Genomic DNA, 13922 nt, shown 5'->3' on the forward strand with positions numbered 1-13922 from the left:
GAGAGAGAGAGAGAGAGAGAGAGAGAGAGAGAGAGAGAGAAATATCGAGAGATCATGTGTTGGGCAGGAGCGGGGAGGTGACTTTATTCCTCCTTCTGAGAGAGTCAGTTCTCAGCCCGCCAACCGCCCGGGGTTCCTCACCTTCCCGCATGTCATCTGGGGTTGCTGCTGTCTGTGACTTCCTCTGTTTTGTGTACTGGGGTCTTCGAAGGGCTGGGCTTCTGCAGAGTGTCCACTCTCCCTGAGGAGGTGGCGATGAAAGACTGAGTGTGAGGTGTAACGGGTGATAGTGGCCCCTGTCCTCACCCCGCCACCAGGCTTGGGCAGAGTTTCCCCACCCTCCGAGAAGCCCCTTTTCACCAGGCAGCTGCCGAGCCGGCCATCCCCGGCGTCGGGTCCCAGGCAGCTGCTTGCCAGGAAACGGGGAGACCGGGGCGTCCTACACCGAGAACTCCTCCAGTTCTGGGTCCGAGCTGTCTGTGAGCATAGAGTGAGCGCTGAGGGTAAGCCTTTGGGACGCCGGGATCCCTGGCTGATGGGGATCAAGGGAAGGGGAGACCTGGGTCCTGAGGGAAAAGAAGCCCGGAATAGGGTCATTTGGGCCCGGAGGAGGCAGTGGTGCAACCCGGGGACAGGGATTTCTGCTCTTCCCAGGGGGCGAAGACTGGAGGAGTCGGAAAGGGTTGAGAGGGTCCGGAGAAGCCTGCCTCCCAGGAGTCAGGGGCAGGACTAGCGGCCCCCAGGGGGCGAGGTCTGGGTGGGCGAGGTTTACCAGTCCCTCCTAAAGCTTGTGCAGGGGTGCGTTCGCTGCCACAGTCACCGCCACAGTTAACGCTGCCCTGAATGCCGTGTGTGCCAGCTCGCAGGTGCGCCTCTGGCACTTTCTCCAGGAGAATGGGGTTCCTGGGGCCTAGAGGACGACAGCGGGTCTGCCACAGGCCACAGACCGAAGGGCCGTGCCCAGAAGGCCGCCCTCCGGTCTCCCCGACCTAGTCCTCACCGCTCTCCTCAGGTTGGCTCTCCTCTCGCCGCCGGGGCGGCCGGGGCCGCAAGGAAGAGTCGGGATTGGCCTGGACCACCAGTGGCTCCTGGCGCTTGCGCAGCTGCTTCTTCTCAAACAGGCGCCCGCTGAAGGAGGCCCTCAGAGGGCTTAGAGATTCTCTAGCTCCAAGGCTCCCACGCTGTCCGTCACGTTTCACAGAGGGGAAGACTGAGGCCCAGAGAGGCAAAGTGGCCACTCCGAGGTCACACCATGGGCAGGGGCACAGCTTTGGCGGGAACCGGGAACAGGGATAAGGGGAGGGGCCCTAGTACCTGCTGCTCCAGCTTCTGCTGCCTCACAGCTGCCAGCTCATTGCCCAGACTCCTAAGAACAGAGGTACACGGGTCTGAAGTTGGTCCTGGGCTCCCCCAGTCTGTGGGCAGTCCCCCTCCCAAAGCAGAACTTCAGTGAAATTACAAGGAGGAGAACTCTGGCCACTGCCCTCTGGGGACCCAGGACTCCCCTTACCCTAGGGATCCGGGTGTCCCCTCCCCCAGCCTTGCATTCCTCTAGCCTACTCCCTACCTTCTTGCACACCCAAATGCACAAGGACCCAGGTATGTGTTCTCTAGACTCCACTCCACCTCCACCCCATTCCCAGCAGAAAAAAGCATAACTCAGGAATCTGTCCTCCACAGCTCACTCTCCTGAGACATCCTAGTGATGACAGGGACCAGGCCTCAGGATTTCAGCTCCCTGTTCTTGGGTTTTAGCCACCCTCAGAGACCCAGGAATGAGGCCCTCCAGTCTCAACTCCCCTCAGGACTCAAAAGCATGGCCCTGAGGTCTCAGCCTCCTTCAGGCCCCAGGAGTGTGGCATGAGACTCTCAGATCACAAGGAGAGGGCCTCTGCCTTCTCTGGGAGGTCCCTGGCCTTGACCCCCACTTTGCTTTTTTCCCTGTCCTCAGTTGATGCCCTGGCTAATCTATTTCTAGTTTGGAGGGCTGTGATTAGGGATTGAGGACACAAAAGTCCTGCCTTCTGCCTCTGCATCTTGATGGGAAAGCCTTGACTTTCAGCCTCAAGACCTACAGCAGCTTCACAGCTTTGGTCCCTTCCTCGATCCCAATGGAACAGTCCCTCACTCTTTCACCCCTTTTCTCTTTTCCTCTATTTTTCCCTCAGCCAATATGCCTTCCCCTTTGCACATTAGCAGCTTTCTCTCCTGACCTGGAAGGAACAGGGATGCTCCTTGAGACATCAGAGGTTGGGGAACTATTCTGGGGCAAACTCCTATTTCTTACATGAACTGAAGCTCTAAGATTGCAATTTCTGAAGGCTAGGAACTCTTCCCCAAACTTATGAGTACCTAAAGGGGCTAAGGCATATGGCCCATGACAGCTGAATCGCTGAGGGAATGAGGACTGGGGGCCTCAGACTCCTGGGTCCCTAAAACCCAGAAAGTCTCTGGGCTTGGGAAGCTGAGCCCCACTGAGAATGGGGACTGAGAGGAGGCAAATTTCAGAGTGCTTGAAAGAAACGGACATGCAGTCTGGTCAGTTTCCCATCTGTCCTTGCTCCCCCATATCTGGTTTGCTCTGCCTCCCAAAGCCGGGCAGGTCCCTGGGTAGGGGGGGCTAGTGGTAGGTACCTTCCATGATGCTCTAAGCCCGGGTGGGGGGGGACCCCCCCAGGACCGGCCCCGCCCCCCATCCCCGGCCTGCTCCTCCTCCTTTTAGCTCCCACTACCGGGCTCCCTGGGGGCCACTGAACCCTATCCCCTATCCGCTGCCTAGCGACTGGCTCAATGTTCCAGCTTGTGATTGGTACTTTTAGGTTCCTTAAAGGGCCCAAATAGCCACCTCGTAGCCCCCTTAGGAAGGTAAAAGGAAAGGTACTACAACTCCCACGAAGGTTGGCGGCGCAATAACAGAAGGAAGAGGGAATAACGCCCTCCTGCTGCCTCCTGGGAGTTGTAGTTGCACGGCCATCTCCTTGCCTTCTACATGCTTTCGCCCAATAAGGAGACTGGGGCGGGGCTGAAACTGGGAGCTTGCGTAGAGGCAGGTTCTGTCTCTTATGGGCGGAGCCTGCCCATGTGACACCTACATATAGGCCAAATCCCCTTTCGATTGGCTAGTTTGGAGGCGGGGGCGGGACGAATTGAAAGTCTTGGAGCCAACGAAGAAGTCGTAGGCTGAGCTTTGGCAGGATCCGGGCTTGGAAACCTTCTACCTTGCTCGGCCCTTTGGAAGTGCTGAGAACCTTCTCTGCATCCCCGGGCTCGTGCGGAGAGACACGTAAGCATCCTGGGGGCAGGGGCCCTGTGGTCATTGTGTAGGGAGGGCTGGAGGAGAGCGAAGGAGGCCGAGGCGTTCGGTCCTCGATATCACTGAGGGTGTGCGGGTGGAACACCACTACAGCTCCCGGCAACTCCCGGGGTACTCTGGGTGGGCCAAACTGCGGCTCTACCCCGAGCCTTCATGGGACTTGTAGTTTCTGCACCTTCACGAACTTTGGGTCGGCGGGCTCTGTGGGGCACGTGGTGTCCCGAGATGCTGAGGCCGAAACCAGGGGGAATGAGAAGTACTTTTGAGCCCAGCCCAGCCTCCCCTGACTGTCCACATGTCTCGGGCAGCGCTCAGCATGTTGCCCCGGGGGCTGTTGGCCGCTTTTCTGCTGCTGTTGCTGCCCGCACCTGCTCACCCAGCTCCCCTGGACCGGCCTGAGCCAAAGAAGGATGACATGCCGTCTTCTCCTCCTGAGACTCCGGTAAGACATATATTCCCCCACCTCCAGCATGTCTGTGGAAGGTTGTAACTACAACTCCCAGCAGGTTTTTCGAAGTCCCTAGGCCTCCTGGCCGTCTTGTTCTCGCAGAGTCTTCTGGGAGTTGGAGTCATTCCGAGGGGCACGAGATGGTATGTCTATGGGAAAGCCAGGGCTGGAGTCACCATGTCCGTGGGTCTCTTACTGGCGGGCCTTGAGGATCGTGGCCACGATCGACTTGGTCCCCTTCCTTCGGGGAGCAGAGTCCAGGCTGGAAACTCTAAGTAACTCCCTGTACCCAAAGAGCTCCTGTGCCCTAGGACATGCTGGGAAAAGAAATTGACTCTCCTAGCCTGCAGTTTTCCGGTGCTCCCCCTTCCTCTCCCCCCCCCCCCCAGGCTCTGTCCTCCACCCTGCGCCTTACATCCTCCTGTCTGAAACATCTTTTCCCCTTCTTGGAACCCCTTGGAACCCTGCTTCCCTGCATCCCTGGCCAAGGGCCCCTCTTCTCAGAGTCCTTTCCTGATAGCCTCCCCATTCCCTGGTATATTACACAGAGTCTGCATTTCCCATAACTCTGCGTTGTTTTCCAAGGAGGAAATGTCTGATTTTGTCTTGGTGACCCTGGTGTTTTCCATGATGCCTGGCTCTGAGTAGAATATTGAATGTGGGAAGAGAAGAAATGAAATGGTCATTGAAGTTTTGTATTTGGGGGAACACCAAGAATTGGACCATGGTCCTGAAATGCTGAGTCTGAAGGGGGATGGATCTTGGGAGAGCGTGTGGCAGGCATGGAGTATATTACTTTTGCAAAGGCCTAGAGGTTGGAGATAGACCAGAAAGCCTGGCCTGGATCATGGAGTTTGTAAAGGAGAATGAGGGGGTGGGCAGGTAGGAATAGGCAGCCTGGGAAACATGCCATGAAAGGTTTTAAAGCCAAGCAGGGGAGTTTATGTTTGCATCTTCGAGGCAGTAAGCATCCTCTGAAGGTTTCAGAGCAGGGCCTGGATCAGCCTTGGGTTTGAGGAATCTGGCCTGTCTTCCTAGGACACAGGACTCTATTACCATCGCTATTTACAAGAGGTGATCCAGGTCCTGGAGACAGATGGACATTTCCGAGAGAAACTGCAGGCTGCCAATGCGGAGGACATCAAGGTGAGGGGTGGTGAACCCCGAGGGGAAGGGCCCTGGTCCACTAAGTCGGGGCCAGTGTGGGGACCCCTCCATGGTAGTCATGGGGGCCCTTTCTCCTGTTCCTGTCCCCCTCCAGCTGGCTGCTTGCTGGCTCCCCGATATGTTGACTGGGCCTCTCTGTGTCTCCCTGGTTTCCAGAGTGGGAAACTGAGTCGGGAGCTTGACTTTGTTAGTCACCACATCCGCACCAAACTGGATGAGCTCAAGCGGCAGGAGGTGTCTCGCCTGCGGATGCTGCTCAAGGCCAAGATGGATGCTGCCCAAGAGCCTGGTGAGGCTTGGCCCCTGGAGGGAGGGGACACTTGAGTAGTGGTCCCTGAAGGCTCAGCTTGAGCATGTCCCTCCCTCCCTGGCCCCAGAAGTACAGGTTGATCACCTGAGCCTTCTGAAGCAGTTTGAACACCTGGACCCTCAGAACCAGCACACATTTGAGGCCCGAGACCTGGAGCTCCTGATCCAGACGGTGAGGCTCATCTCAGAGTTCTGGATTCTGGGGTGGGCTGAGCTTCTGGGCCTCCCAGCCTCACTGGGTCCTGGAGCATTTCTGCATTCTGAATAAGATGATGAGGCAGGCCTGGAAGGCTTGAGAACAAGCCAGGCTGGCCCTCCTGCCCAGCTCAGCCTGTGTCTGTACTCCTTATAGGGGGTGAGGGCCAGGGCAGGTCAAGAAGTGGCTTGGTACTCGGGCTGGATGCAAGCCACAGATCCTAGGCTGGTGGGACAGATGTGGGGGTGGCCTGACCCCAGGACACTTGGCTTTCAGCCTCCTTCCTCTGGCCTGAAACCATGAAGGAGGGGGGGAGAGCATGAGGTGGGGGCCCCCAAGGGAGGGGCAAGAGCCCCCTTGACCTTCTGTGATGGGTCCCCAGGCCACTCGGGACCTCGCGCAGTATGATGCAGCCCATCACGAGGAGTTCAAACGCTATGAGATGCTGAAGGAGCATGAGAGACGGCGTTATCTGGACTCCCTGGGTGAGGAGCAGCGGCTGGCGGAGGAGCGGAGGCTGGAGGAGCAGAAGCAGAGACACCGACAGCACCCTCGGCTCAACGTGCCAGTGAGGGCTGGGCCCTGGGGCTCGGCATCTTGGGCAGGGCTGGTGGGGATAGCCTGCTGCTCCCAGCTCGCTCCACACACATTACTGGGAGAGGGAGTCTGGGCTTCCCCTTAGCCCCTCCTGCTCCAGTCCTAGGCCTCAGGAGCGGGCTTTTAGGTTCCCAGCCCTCATTCTCTCCTTACCCCACAGGGTAGCCAGGCCCAACTGAAAGAGGTGTGGGAGGAGACTGATGGGCTGGATCCCACTGAGTTCAACCCGAAGACCTTCTTCAGGCTACATGGTGAGTTCCTGGGTGGGTTAAGACAGATGCAGCCCAAGGTGCCTTGAGGGCTGCAGAGGATGAGGTCACTGGCCTGGAGGCCTGGTTCCCCAGCAGCTGCTGCTGCCTTTCTGGTGTTGGCCCAGAGAACTAACTCCAGGCCATGATTACTATGGAGAGGCAGCTTCCCCCAGCTTTGAGAGGCCTCCTGTAGTTTTGTGCCTTCCACCTAAGTCTGCCCCAGAAGGGATCTGAACCCCTTTGTACACTTAATGAGCCCAGCTCCAGCCCGACACACGTGCCCCCAGCCCACCCCCAAATCCAGCTGCCAGCCTCCTCAGCCCACGGCCTCCCTGACACCTGCCCCCTTCCTGCCTTCCACAGATACAAACAGCGATGGTGTCCTGGACGAGCAGGAATTAGAGGCGCTCTTTACCAAGGAGGTACCTGCTTTCTGCTGCTCAGGGTCAGGCCTTGGGGCAGGTGCTTGGGGCTAGCACAGTCCCTGCTGTGTAGCAGGCAGGTACTAAATGCTGCAGGCTGGGTCCGGCTCCCCTGAGCTTCCTCCTTGCCCTCACCCCTATGCAGCTGGAGAAGGTGTATGACCCCAAGAATGAAGACGATGACATGCGGGAGATGGAGGAAGAAAGGCTGAGGATGCGTGAGCACGTGATGAAGACAGTGAGACTGGGGAGCCCTGGGGAGAGGGGGCCCTGTAAGGCCCAAGCCCTTGGCTCACATCTAGCCCTGCCCCTTAGGTGGACACAAACCAGGACCGCCTGGTGACCCTGGAGGAATTCCTCCTGGCCACACAGAGGAAGGAGTTTGAAGAGGCAGCCCTGAAGGGCTGGGAGGTGATGGAAAGGGGACCCAGCTGGTGGGTCCCAAGTGTGGAGCCAGTTCTCTTGGCACTACCTTGTGGCCTGGCCTGCCCCCTGCTCTGTGGGCCTCTGTTCCCTCTCCCTACCGCTTGTCCTTGGCATGAACACTGGGGCTTGGGGGCTGCTTCTTCACTCCCCCACCTGGAGGGCTGGATTGGGAGGCTCAAGGGAGAGCCTTCTCTGCTTGATTGTGCCTCCCCCCCAGACACTGGAGGAGCACCCAGCTTACACGGAGGAGGAACTTCGACGCTTTGAGGCAGAATTGGCGGCCCGAGAGGCTGAGCTGGCAGCCCAGGCCCAGAGGTTGAGCCAGGAGAGCAAGGCCCTGGACCACTCCCAGGGGCTGCTGGAGGTCCAGAAGAAGGAGCTGCAGCAGGTGCCTGCGCTGGGCTGGGCAGCTCCTTCCTGCTTCTTTTCCACATCCCTGGAGGTGTTTGGTGGGCCCCTGGGTCCACTCACCCCTGCCCTCTATCTCTGTACCTCTGCAGGCTGTCCTTCACATGGAGCAGAGGAAGCAACAACCCTCCCCAGACCCACCAGCTCCAGGCCCTGATGGACAGCTCCTTTTCCAGCCCCATGCAGGTGCACCCTGACCCCTAGCCAGGCCCTTCCCTTCCTCCTCTCCTGGCCTCCTCCTGATGCCTTGCTGGGTATGTTTCTGAGAGAGCCAGAGCTAGGGGCTGGTGAAGACATTAGTGTGCTGCTACTCTGCCCCACAGTCTGATGGGAATTGGGATTTCTGAAGTTTCTTGGGCTAGCAGATGATGTGAGCCCCTGAGAGGGCTGAGGCTGGGAGCCAAGATGTCTGGGTCCTTATTTTCTCTCTGCCCTTGTATTTATAGAGACAGGAGCCCAAGCAGAGCCAGCCATGGTAAAGGAGGGTCCAGCCCCAGTCCCAGATTCCCCTGTGCCTGATTCCCAGCACTAGTGATCCGCAAGGCCACTCAATAAAGACTTTCTGGGCACCACGACCATACCTTGTATCTCTGTGTTCCACTTTGGGTGGAGGGGGATGATGGTGGTTCTGGGGCTGGGCTTGGTCCTTTGACAATGTGTCTTGGTGTGCGTTTCCCACCGGGTATTCTCCACCTCCCTCCCCACTTTCAAATATGCCCTGGGTCTCTCTCTGGCTGGCTGGCTGGTTCTGTCTCTCTGGCTGGATCTCTGTCCCTCTCTGGCTGATTCTCTATCTCTGGCTGGCTTTCTCTGTCTCTGTGGCTGGCTCTGTCTCTGTCACTGTCTCTGTCTCTCTGACTGGCTAGCTCTCTGTCTCTGGCTGGTTGGCTCTCTATCTCTTTATGACTGTCTCTCTCTGTCTCTGACTCTCTGGATCTCTTTGTCTCTCTGTTTCTCTAGCTGGCTGTTTCTCTGTCTCTCTGGCTAGCTCTCTCTTCTCTTTCTGGGTGGCTCTCTGTCTCTCTTTGGGTGGCCAGTTGTGTCTTTCTCTGGCTGGCTAGCTCTGTCTCTCTGTAACTGGCTTGCTCTCTCTTTCTCTAGGTGGCTGGTTCTCTGACTCTCTGTGGCTAGCTGTCTCTCTGTCTCTCTCTGGATGGCTGACTCTCTCTGTCTCTTTCTGGCTCTCTATCTCTGTAGCTCTCTCTCTCTCTGGTTGGTTCTCCATTTCTCTCTGGCTGATTCTCTGTCTCTGGCTGGCTCTCTCTGTCTCTCCTTCTCTCATTCTCTCTCCTTCTCTCTCTGACTGGTTCTCTGTCTCTCTCTGGCTGATTCTCTATCTCTGGCTGTCTGTCTCTTTCTCTCTCTGGCTGGCGGGCTCTCTGTCTTTCTCAAAAGGTAGCAGCTGCCCATGGGTTGGAGGCTTCCCTGCATTCTGGATAGGTTTTCCCCTTGCAGGAGTCCAGAAAAGGGGACAGTTTTGGACAAGGAAGGCTGGGTCTCGAGGACCAGGGGTGTTTCTGGATTTGGCTGCCCACCAGTTTCTGTGCTTGTCTCAAGGTGTCTCCCTGACTGTTATCTTTGCTGGACATCTCGGCTTAAGGAGGCAGCTTGGGTTTCTGCCATCTTCAGTGCTCAGCCTTGGCTCTTGATTCATCAGAGTCCTTGAGAATCTGGAGAGTGGCCAGAGCTGAATCTCCAAGATTAGGAGAGCCTTCAGGATCATTCTGTAGGAGCTTGGGAAGAGGAGCCTTAGGGCACAAGCTCTTCTGAGGACTGAAAAGCTAGGCAGGTGGAGAAGGCTGTAAAGGCTTGGTTTGGTCCAAGAGGGCCAAAAGAGGGAACGGCTGCCTGGGGAAGTCATGAGCGCCCTGTTCCTAGAGACCTTTAGATAGGTTCCAGAGGTTGGCGGGGAGGGACTTAATTTCAGATGTGAGGCTCATCTGTTCTGTGGTCTCAAAGGTGCTGTTCCACAAACATTTGAAGTCAACAAGCTTTGAGCACCTACTGTGTGCCAGGCAGCAGGATGGTACTGGCCTGGGTGAGCTGAAGGGTAGAAGAGGGTGTTGGAAGCAGCAAGAGGCCTGGCCCAGGGTGAAGTTGAGGGGCAGAGGGAGCCAGGGAGCCCGAGGAACTATAGGGCCGTGGAGGTGAAAGGTGACAGAGAAAATGTCCAGGGCAGCCCTCTCAGTCCCAACATCCTCGATCACTGGAGCAGGTTTGTGGGAAAAGGGAATGAGCACTGTTCAGACAGCACTACAGACCCCCTCAGGGGCATCCATGGAGTGGGACATGTCCAGCAGGGAGGTCGGAACTGGAAGCTCAGAGTGGAGGGAGGGCTTGGGGAGTCCTCCAGAAGGAGATGATAGGGGTCACTTCCACTTCTCTCCCCTTGGAAAGATATCCTGGATGGAAGGGGCCCAGGTAAAGGGCCTGGGGGCCATGATGAGGAGTCTGGAAGAAGAGTCCCTTCAGCAGTGGGACAGCAGGAGATGAACCAAGGAAGGGGATGGGGAGGAGAGGAGGCCTCCACTGGGAGGATCCCCAAGAGGAGGGAGGAGAACCACAGACTTGTGAGCAAGGCTTTCAGAGCCAGACAGAAGTCCAGGAAGTCTGGAACCAAAGGAGAAATTCGATTGGATTGCAATCAATCAGCTCTTCCTTCAGCTGACATTTCTTGGAGGGTGGACTGGGGTGGCCAAACGAAGTCAGAAGTGAAGAGCCAGGGTGGAAACCGTAAATGGGAGAGAAAGAGGAAAGAGACAGAAGAGGGGAGACGATCCCTGGCTGGTGGCAGGTGGAGGGGGCTTCTGTGGAGGGGCAATCCTCATTGTCAGGGAGCTAAGACTGTGAGCAGCTCGCCAGGGCTCCCTGCCTCCAAGCTCCTGGGAATCTCTTGGGGGTTCTGAGAGTTTTGACTCTCTCCCTAATCGCTGGGAGACTTCGGACTTTCGTTCTTTGGGGCGTGGGGTGATGGGGAAGGGTGAGATTCCCAAGCCAGCCAATGAGCAGCGACCAAGAAGTAGGGATGGTTGGACTTAGGAGTCAGAGTCCAGAAAACACAAGGGAACCGCAGAGATGGAGAAAGCTCTCCGCTGGGGCATACTGTCCGCCGGCCGCATCTCCCATGACTTCACCACTGCCCTAAGGAGCCTCCCTCGCTCTGAGCATCAGGTCCCGCGGCCGGAGGGGCGCCTGACTTCCAGGGGGAGGCTAGACTGAGAATCCCAGGCCCCCGCGGGGCGGGCTGAGGGAAGATGGGACTGGGGCGGGGGGAGCGGGGATCGGGTCTGGCATTGAATTCAGAGGGAGGCTGGGGTCGGGGCCTCCTGGGTCCCTTTGGAGCGAGGGATGGAGCTGGGGAGGGGGCTCTGGGATCACTGAGAGTAGATAGAACTGGGGGAGGGGAGTAATTCTCCCGGAAGCTGTGGCTGGGGTGGCCAGGACCCTTAGGGTGCGCCGCTGGGTCCGAGAGGGTTCTGAATGGCGTCTCTGACCATAGATAGTAGCCGTGGCCGCCAGAGACCTGTCCCGAGCCCAGGACTTCGCCAAAAGGCACGAAATCCCCAAGTCCTATGACTCCTATGAACAACTGATGAAGGACCCGGACGTTGGTGAGATCTCACACGAGGGACCTCTAGGGACCGCGGAAGGGCGTGCAGGGGGACGGAGCTTGTTCGGGGGGGGGGGGGGGGGGCGGAGGATGGCCCAGGGGGCGGAGACCCAGAGGGAAGGGCGGGGCCTGTGCAGGAGGGCAACTCTGGGATGTGGCCTCAGCGGGAAAACAGTTGTGGGGGCGGGGCCTCTGCAGCAGGCGCCCCAGGGGCGTGGCCTCCAGCGAAGGTCCGCCCCCTTCCTGTGTGGGCGGAGCCTCTGCCGTACGCCCCGCCCCTCAGGTGCTATCCCGCCTGCAGATGTGGTTTACGTGGGCCCTCAGCACCCGCAGCACGTGGGCGCCGTCCTGCAGTGCCTGGCAGCGGGCAAGCCGGTTCTGTGTGAGAAGCCTCTCGGGGTCACGGCTGCCGAGGTCCGGGAGATGGTGGCGGCCGCGCGAGCCCGCGGCCTCTTCCTGATGGAGGTGAGAGCAGCGTGCGCTCAGCGCGTGCCATCGCCCCCTGGTGGCGGAGGTGCCTAACGACACCCTCGGGCTCCCCACCTGGGCGATATAGGAATGTAGCGGGGGGGCGGGGCTGAGAGTCTGCGGGGAGGGGGAACGCTGCCGGGGGTCCTGGGTCCCCGCAGGCTTTGCCCCTACCCGGCTCTCCCTCCAGGCCATCTGGACACGGTTCTTCCCGGCCACCGAGGCGCTACGGGCTCTGCTGTGCCAGGGCACCCTCGGGGAGGTGCGAGTGATTCACGCGGAGTTTGGCATTGACGGTGCAAGCTTCGGTCGACCCACGGACTGGGAGCAGGCGGGGGGCGGGCTGCTCGAATTGGGTGTCTACTGCGTCCAGCACATCTCCATGGTGGCCGGGGGCCAGCGGCCTGAGAAGATCCACGCCGTGGGGCTGCTTCATGAGAAGGGTAGGGGAAGAATGGGGGGAGGGGGCTTCCTCAAAGTTTGACTGCTGAGTGGGAGTGAGGGATTAAAGTGCGAGGAGCAAGCTGACTTCCGCGACTGACCGCTGGTGTGTCCTGCTAGGCGTGGATGACACAGTGACGATCATCCTGCGGTACCCAGGTGGGCTCCAGGCCTCCTTCAGCTGTAGCGTCACCACCGAGCTGTCCAACTCATTGTCAGTGTTTGGAACCAAGGGCAAGGCAGAGGTGAGAGCACCCTGGCCCGAGGGTCACCCAGGGCCTGTTGCCAGGGGGCCATAGGCCTGGGACACGTGGGAGCAGGTGGATGGGTGACCCCTTGCCTGTGGCCACTCTCTCCTCCCAGATCCCTTCCACCATGTGGTGCCCCACAGAGCTGGTGGTGAACGAGAAGAGCACCAAGTTCCCCTTGCCCAAGGTGGCAGACTCTGAGAGGTTCAATTACATCAATTCCATTGGCATGGTCTATGAAGCCCAGCATGTGCGGCAGTGTCTGCTGCAGGGTGAGCTTGGGAAGCTCCCGGGAGGGCAAAGGCAGGGGCCTCCAGTGGGGTCCCTGACAACCCCACCTCCTGCAGCATGCTGGGACAGCCAGGCTTGCCCTGCTCATGATCCTCCTTCTTTCCCTAGGTCTGAAGGAGAGCCCTGTAATGCCCCTGGCAGAGAGTGAGCTCTTGGCAGACATCCTGGAGGAAGCGAGGAGGCAGATTGGGCTCAGGTTCCTCCAGGACAGAAACTAAGCTTCCAAACTATTGCCCAGTGAAGAAATCCCTGCCAGCAGTTTGTCACCCATGTCCCTACTCTTCAGCATGGCCCTGGAAGCTGTGTTGCTCTGGCCCTGAGTCCAAGCCCTGCCCCAGTCTTTGCTGTGATCTCTCCCTGCCCTTCTAAGCCTCAGGAGGTGTTCTGGAATAAAGAGAATCCCACTCCATTGGGTCTCAGCATAGAGTCTCTCTCCACTTTACACAGGGGGAAATTGAGTCCCAGAGAAAAGGAAGGTGACGCTCCAGCTCCATGGCTCTAAGACTAATGCATTGCATGACAGAATTGGGACCGTTCAGGAGAGTGGGCTGTGTGGGATGGATTTTACAAATCCAAAAATTAACAACAGAGGCATCTCAAGGTGAAAGTAGAAAGGAAAATTTATTACGATCCTGCAGGAAAGGGCAACCCGGACATCGAGAGGACTGGGGGTCCTCTCAGTGTCAGAGCGCGCTGGACACAGAAAATTGGGGTGTTTATATAGGTCCCTAACCGCAATTCCCCCTCCCAACCTCCTTCCTCTCAGCTTGCAGACGTAAGCTTTGAGGGTACAATCTAGACGCGACAAATCTACCCAGGGACAATGGCAAGGAACAAACAGTATGGTTATTTTTACAAGCAGGAGACAGTCATAAACTTCCCATCATCCTTGTTTCATTCTACTATCAATCTCAAGGTAGTAAATCTGTCTTAAATGACAATGACGATTAAACAAACAGTTCGGTTATCGGTGACAGGCAGGAATTAGTTGTTAGTTACCTAATGTTGCACATCTATATTGCACCTGGCTTTTCAGCTTTCCATCCATTCTTCCCCAAACAGAGGTTCTCTTATCTTGGGGTCAATGTACAGGGGGTGAGTATCCTGTGTCTTATCCTTATCCTCAGAGAATTTTATGGTTGCTGACTTATTCACCTCAACCCTTCTTTCTTTCAGGCCTCTCGCCATTAGGTAAATACACAGGACCTGTTCTTAACCTCGGGGGGCCTTACGGTCACTAGCTAAGCTTGTGGAGGGGAAAATATCTAAGTAGAGAAATGGGACTCACTATCCTACTTATTTCTATTTATTTAATTTGTTCCCTTTT

At 57.6% G+C, this 13922-nt stretch overlaps 2 protein-coding genes across 3 annotated transcripts; both read left to right on the plus strand.

Moving 5' to 3' along the window:
* The first annotated feature begins 1017 nt into the window (after positions 1–1017).
* LOC118833308 (nucleobindin-1-like) lies at positions 1018–8113 on the plus strand. Of its 2 annotated transcripts, none has more exons than XM_036740672.1 (13): positions 1018–3283; positions 3622–3755; positions 4800–4907; positions 5085–5217; positions 5306–5409; positions 5816–6001; positions 6191–6281; positions 6645–6703; positions 6849–6941; positions 7019–7114; positions 7347–7517; positions 7630–7723; positions 7984–8113. In XM_036740672.1, the coding sequence occupies exons 2-13, from the start codon at positions 3630–3632 to the stop codon at positions 8067–8069; spliced, it is 1347 nt and encodes a 448-aa protein (XP_036596567.1). In that variant the 5' UTR covers positions 1018–3283; positions 3622–3629; the 3' UTR covers positions 8070–8113. The 2 variants fall into 2 exon arrangements, with proteins under 2 accessions (XP_036596567.1, XP_036596568.1); XM_036740673.1 differs by having other exon boundaries at positions 3147–3283; positions 7347–7513.
* A 2463-nt stretch (positions 8114–10576) lies between these two features.
* On the plus strand, positions 10577–13004 carry LOC118833309 (trans-1,2-dihydrobenzene-1,2-diol dehydrogenase-like). The gene is made up of 7 exons (XM_036740674.1): positions 10577–10708; positions 11037–11148; positions 11449–11612; positions 11806–12058; positions 12177–12301; positions 12420–12576; positions 12704–13004. Exons 1-7 carry the CDS (start codon positions 10613–10615, stop codon positions 12811–12813), a joined length of 1017 nt encoding a protein of 338 aa, XP_036596569.1. The 5' UTR covers positions 10577–10612; the 3' UTR covers positions 12814–13004.
* The last annotated feature ends 918 nt before the right edge of the window (positions 13005–13922 follow it).

The sequence above is a fragment of the Trichosurus vulpecula genome, unplaced genomic scaffold (assembly GCF_011100635.1).
Source record: "Trichosurus vulpecula isolate mTriVul1 unplaced genomic scaffold, mTriVul1.pri scaffold_166_arrow_ctg1, whole genome shotgun sequence".
Classification (NCBI taxonomy): Eukaryota; Metazoa; Chordata; class Mammalia; order Diprotodontia; family Phalangeridae; genus Trichosurus; species Trichosurus vulpecula.

What these genes read in the sequence shown, in the direction of transcription:
- LOC118833309 (XM_036740674.1), top strand. Translation starts at nt 10,613, where the DNA reads ATGGAGAAAGCTCTCCGCTGGGGCATACTGTCCGCCGGCCGCATCTCC. An exon ending in GATGAAGGACCCGGACGTTG is followed by an intron (nt 11,149 to 11,448) that starts GTGAGATCTCAC and finishes TCCCGCCTGCAG; the next exon opens with ATGTGGTTTACGTGGGCCCT. An exon ending in GCGGCCTCTTCCTGATGGAG is followed by an intron (nt 11,613 to 11,805) that starts GTGAGAGCAGCG and finishes CTCTCCCTCCAG; the next exon opens with GCCATCTGGACACGGTTCTT.
- LOC118833308 (XM_036740672.1), top strand. Translation starts at nt 3,630, where the DNA reads ATGTTGCCCCGGGGGCTGTTGGCCGCTTTTCTGCTGCTGTTGCTGCCC. An exon ending in CTTCTCCTCCTGAGACTCCG is followed by an intron (nt 3,756 to 4,799) that starts GTAAGACATATA and finishes CTGTCTTCCTAG; the next exon opens with GACACAGGACTCTATTACCA. An exon ending in GACCTTCTTCAGGCTACATG is followed by an intron (nt 6,282 to 6,644) that starts GTGAGTTCCTGG and finishes TGCCTTCCACAG; the next exon opens with ATACAAACAGCGATGGTGTC.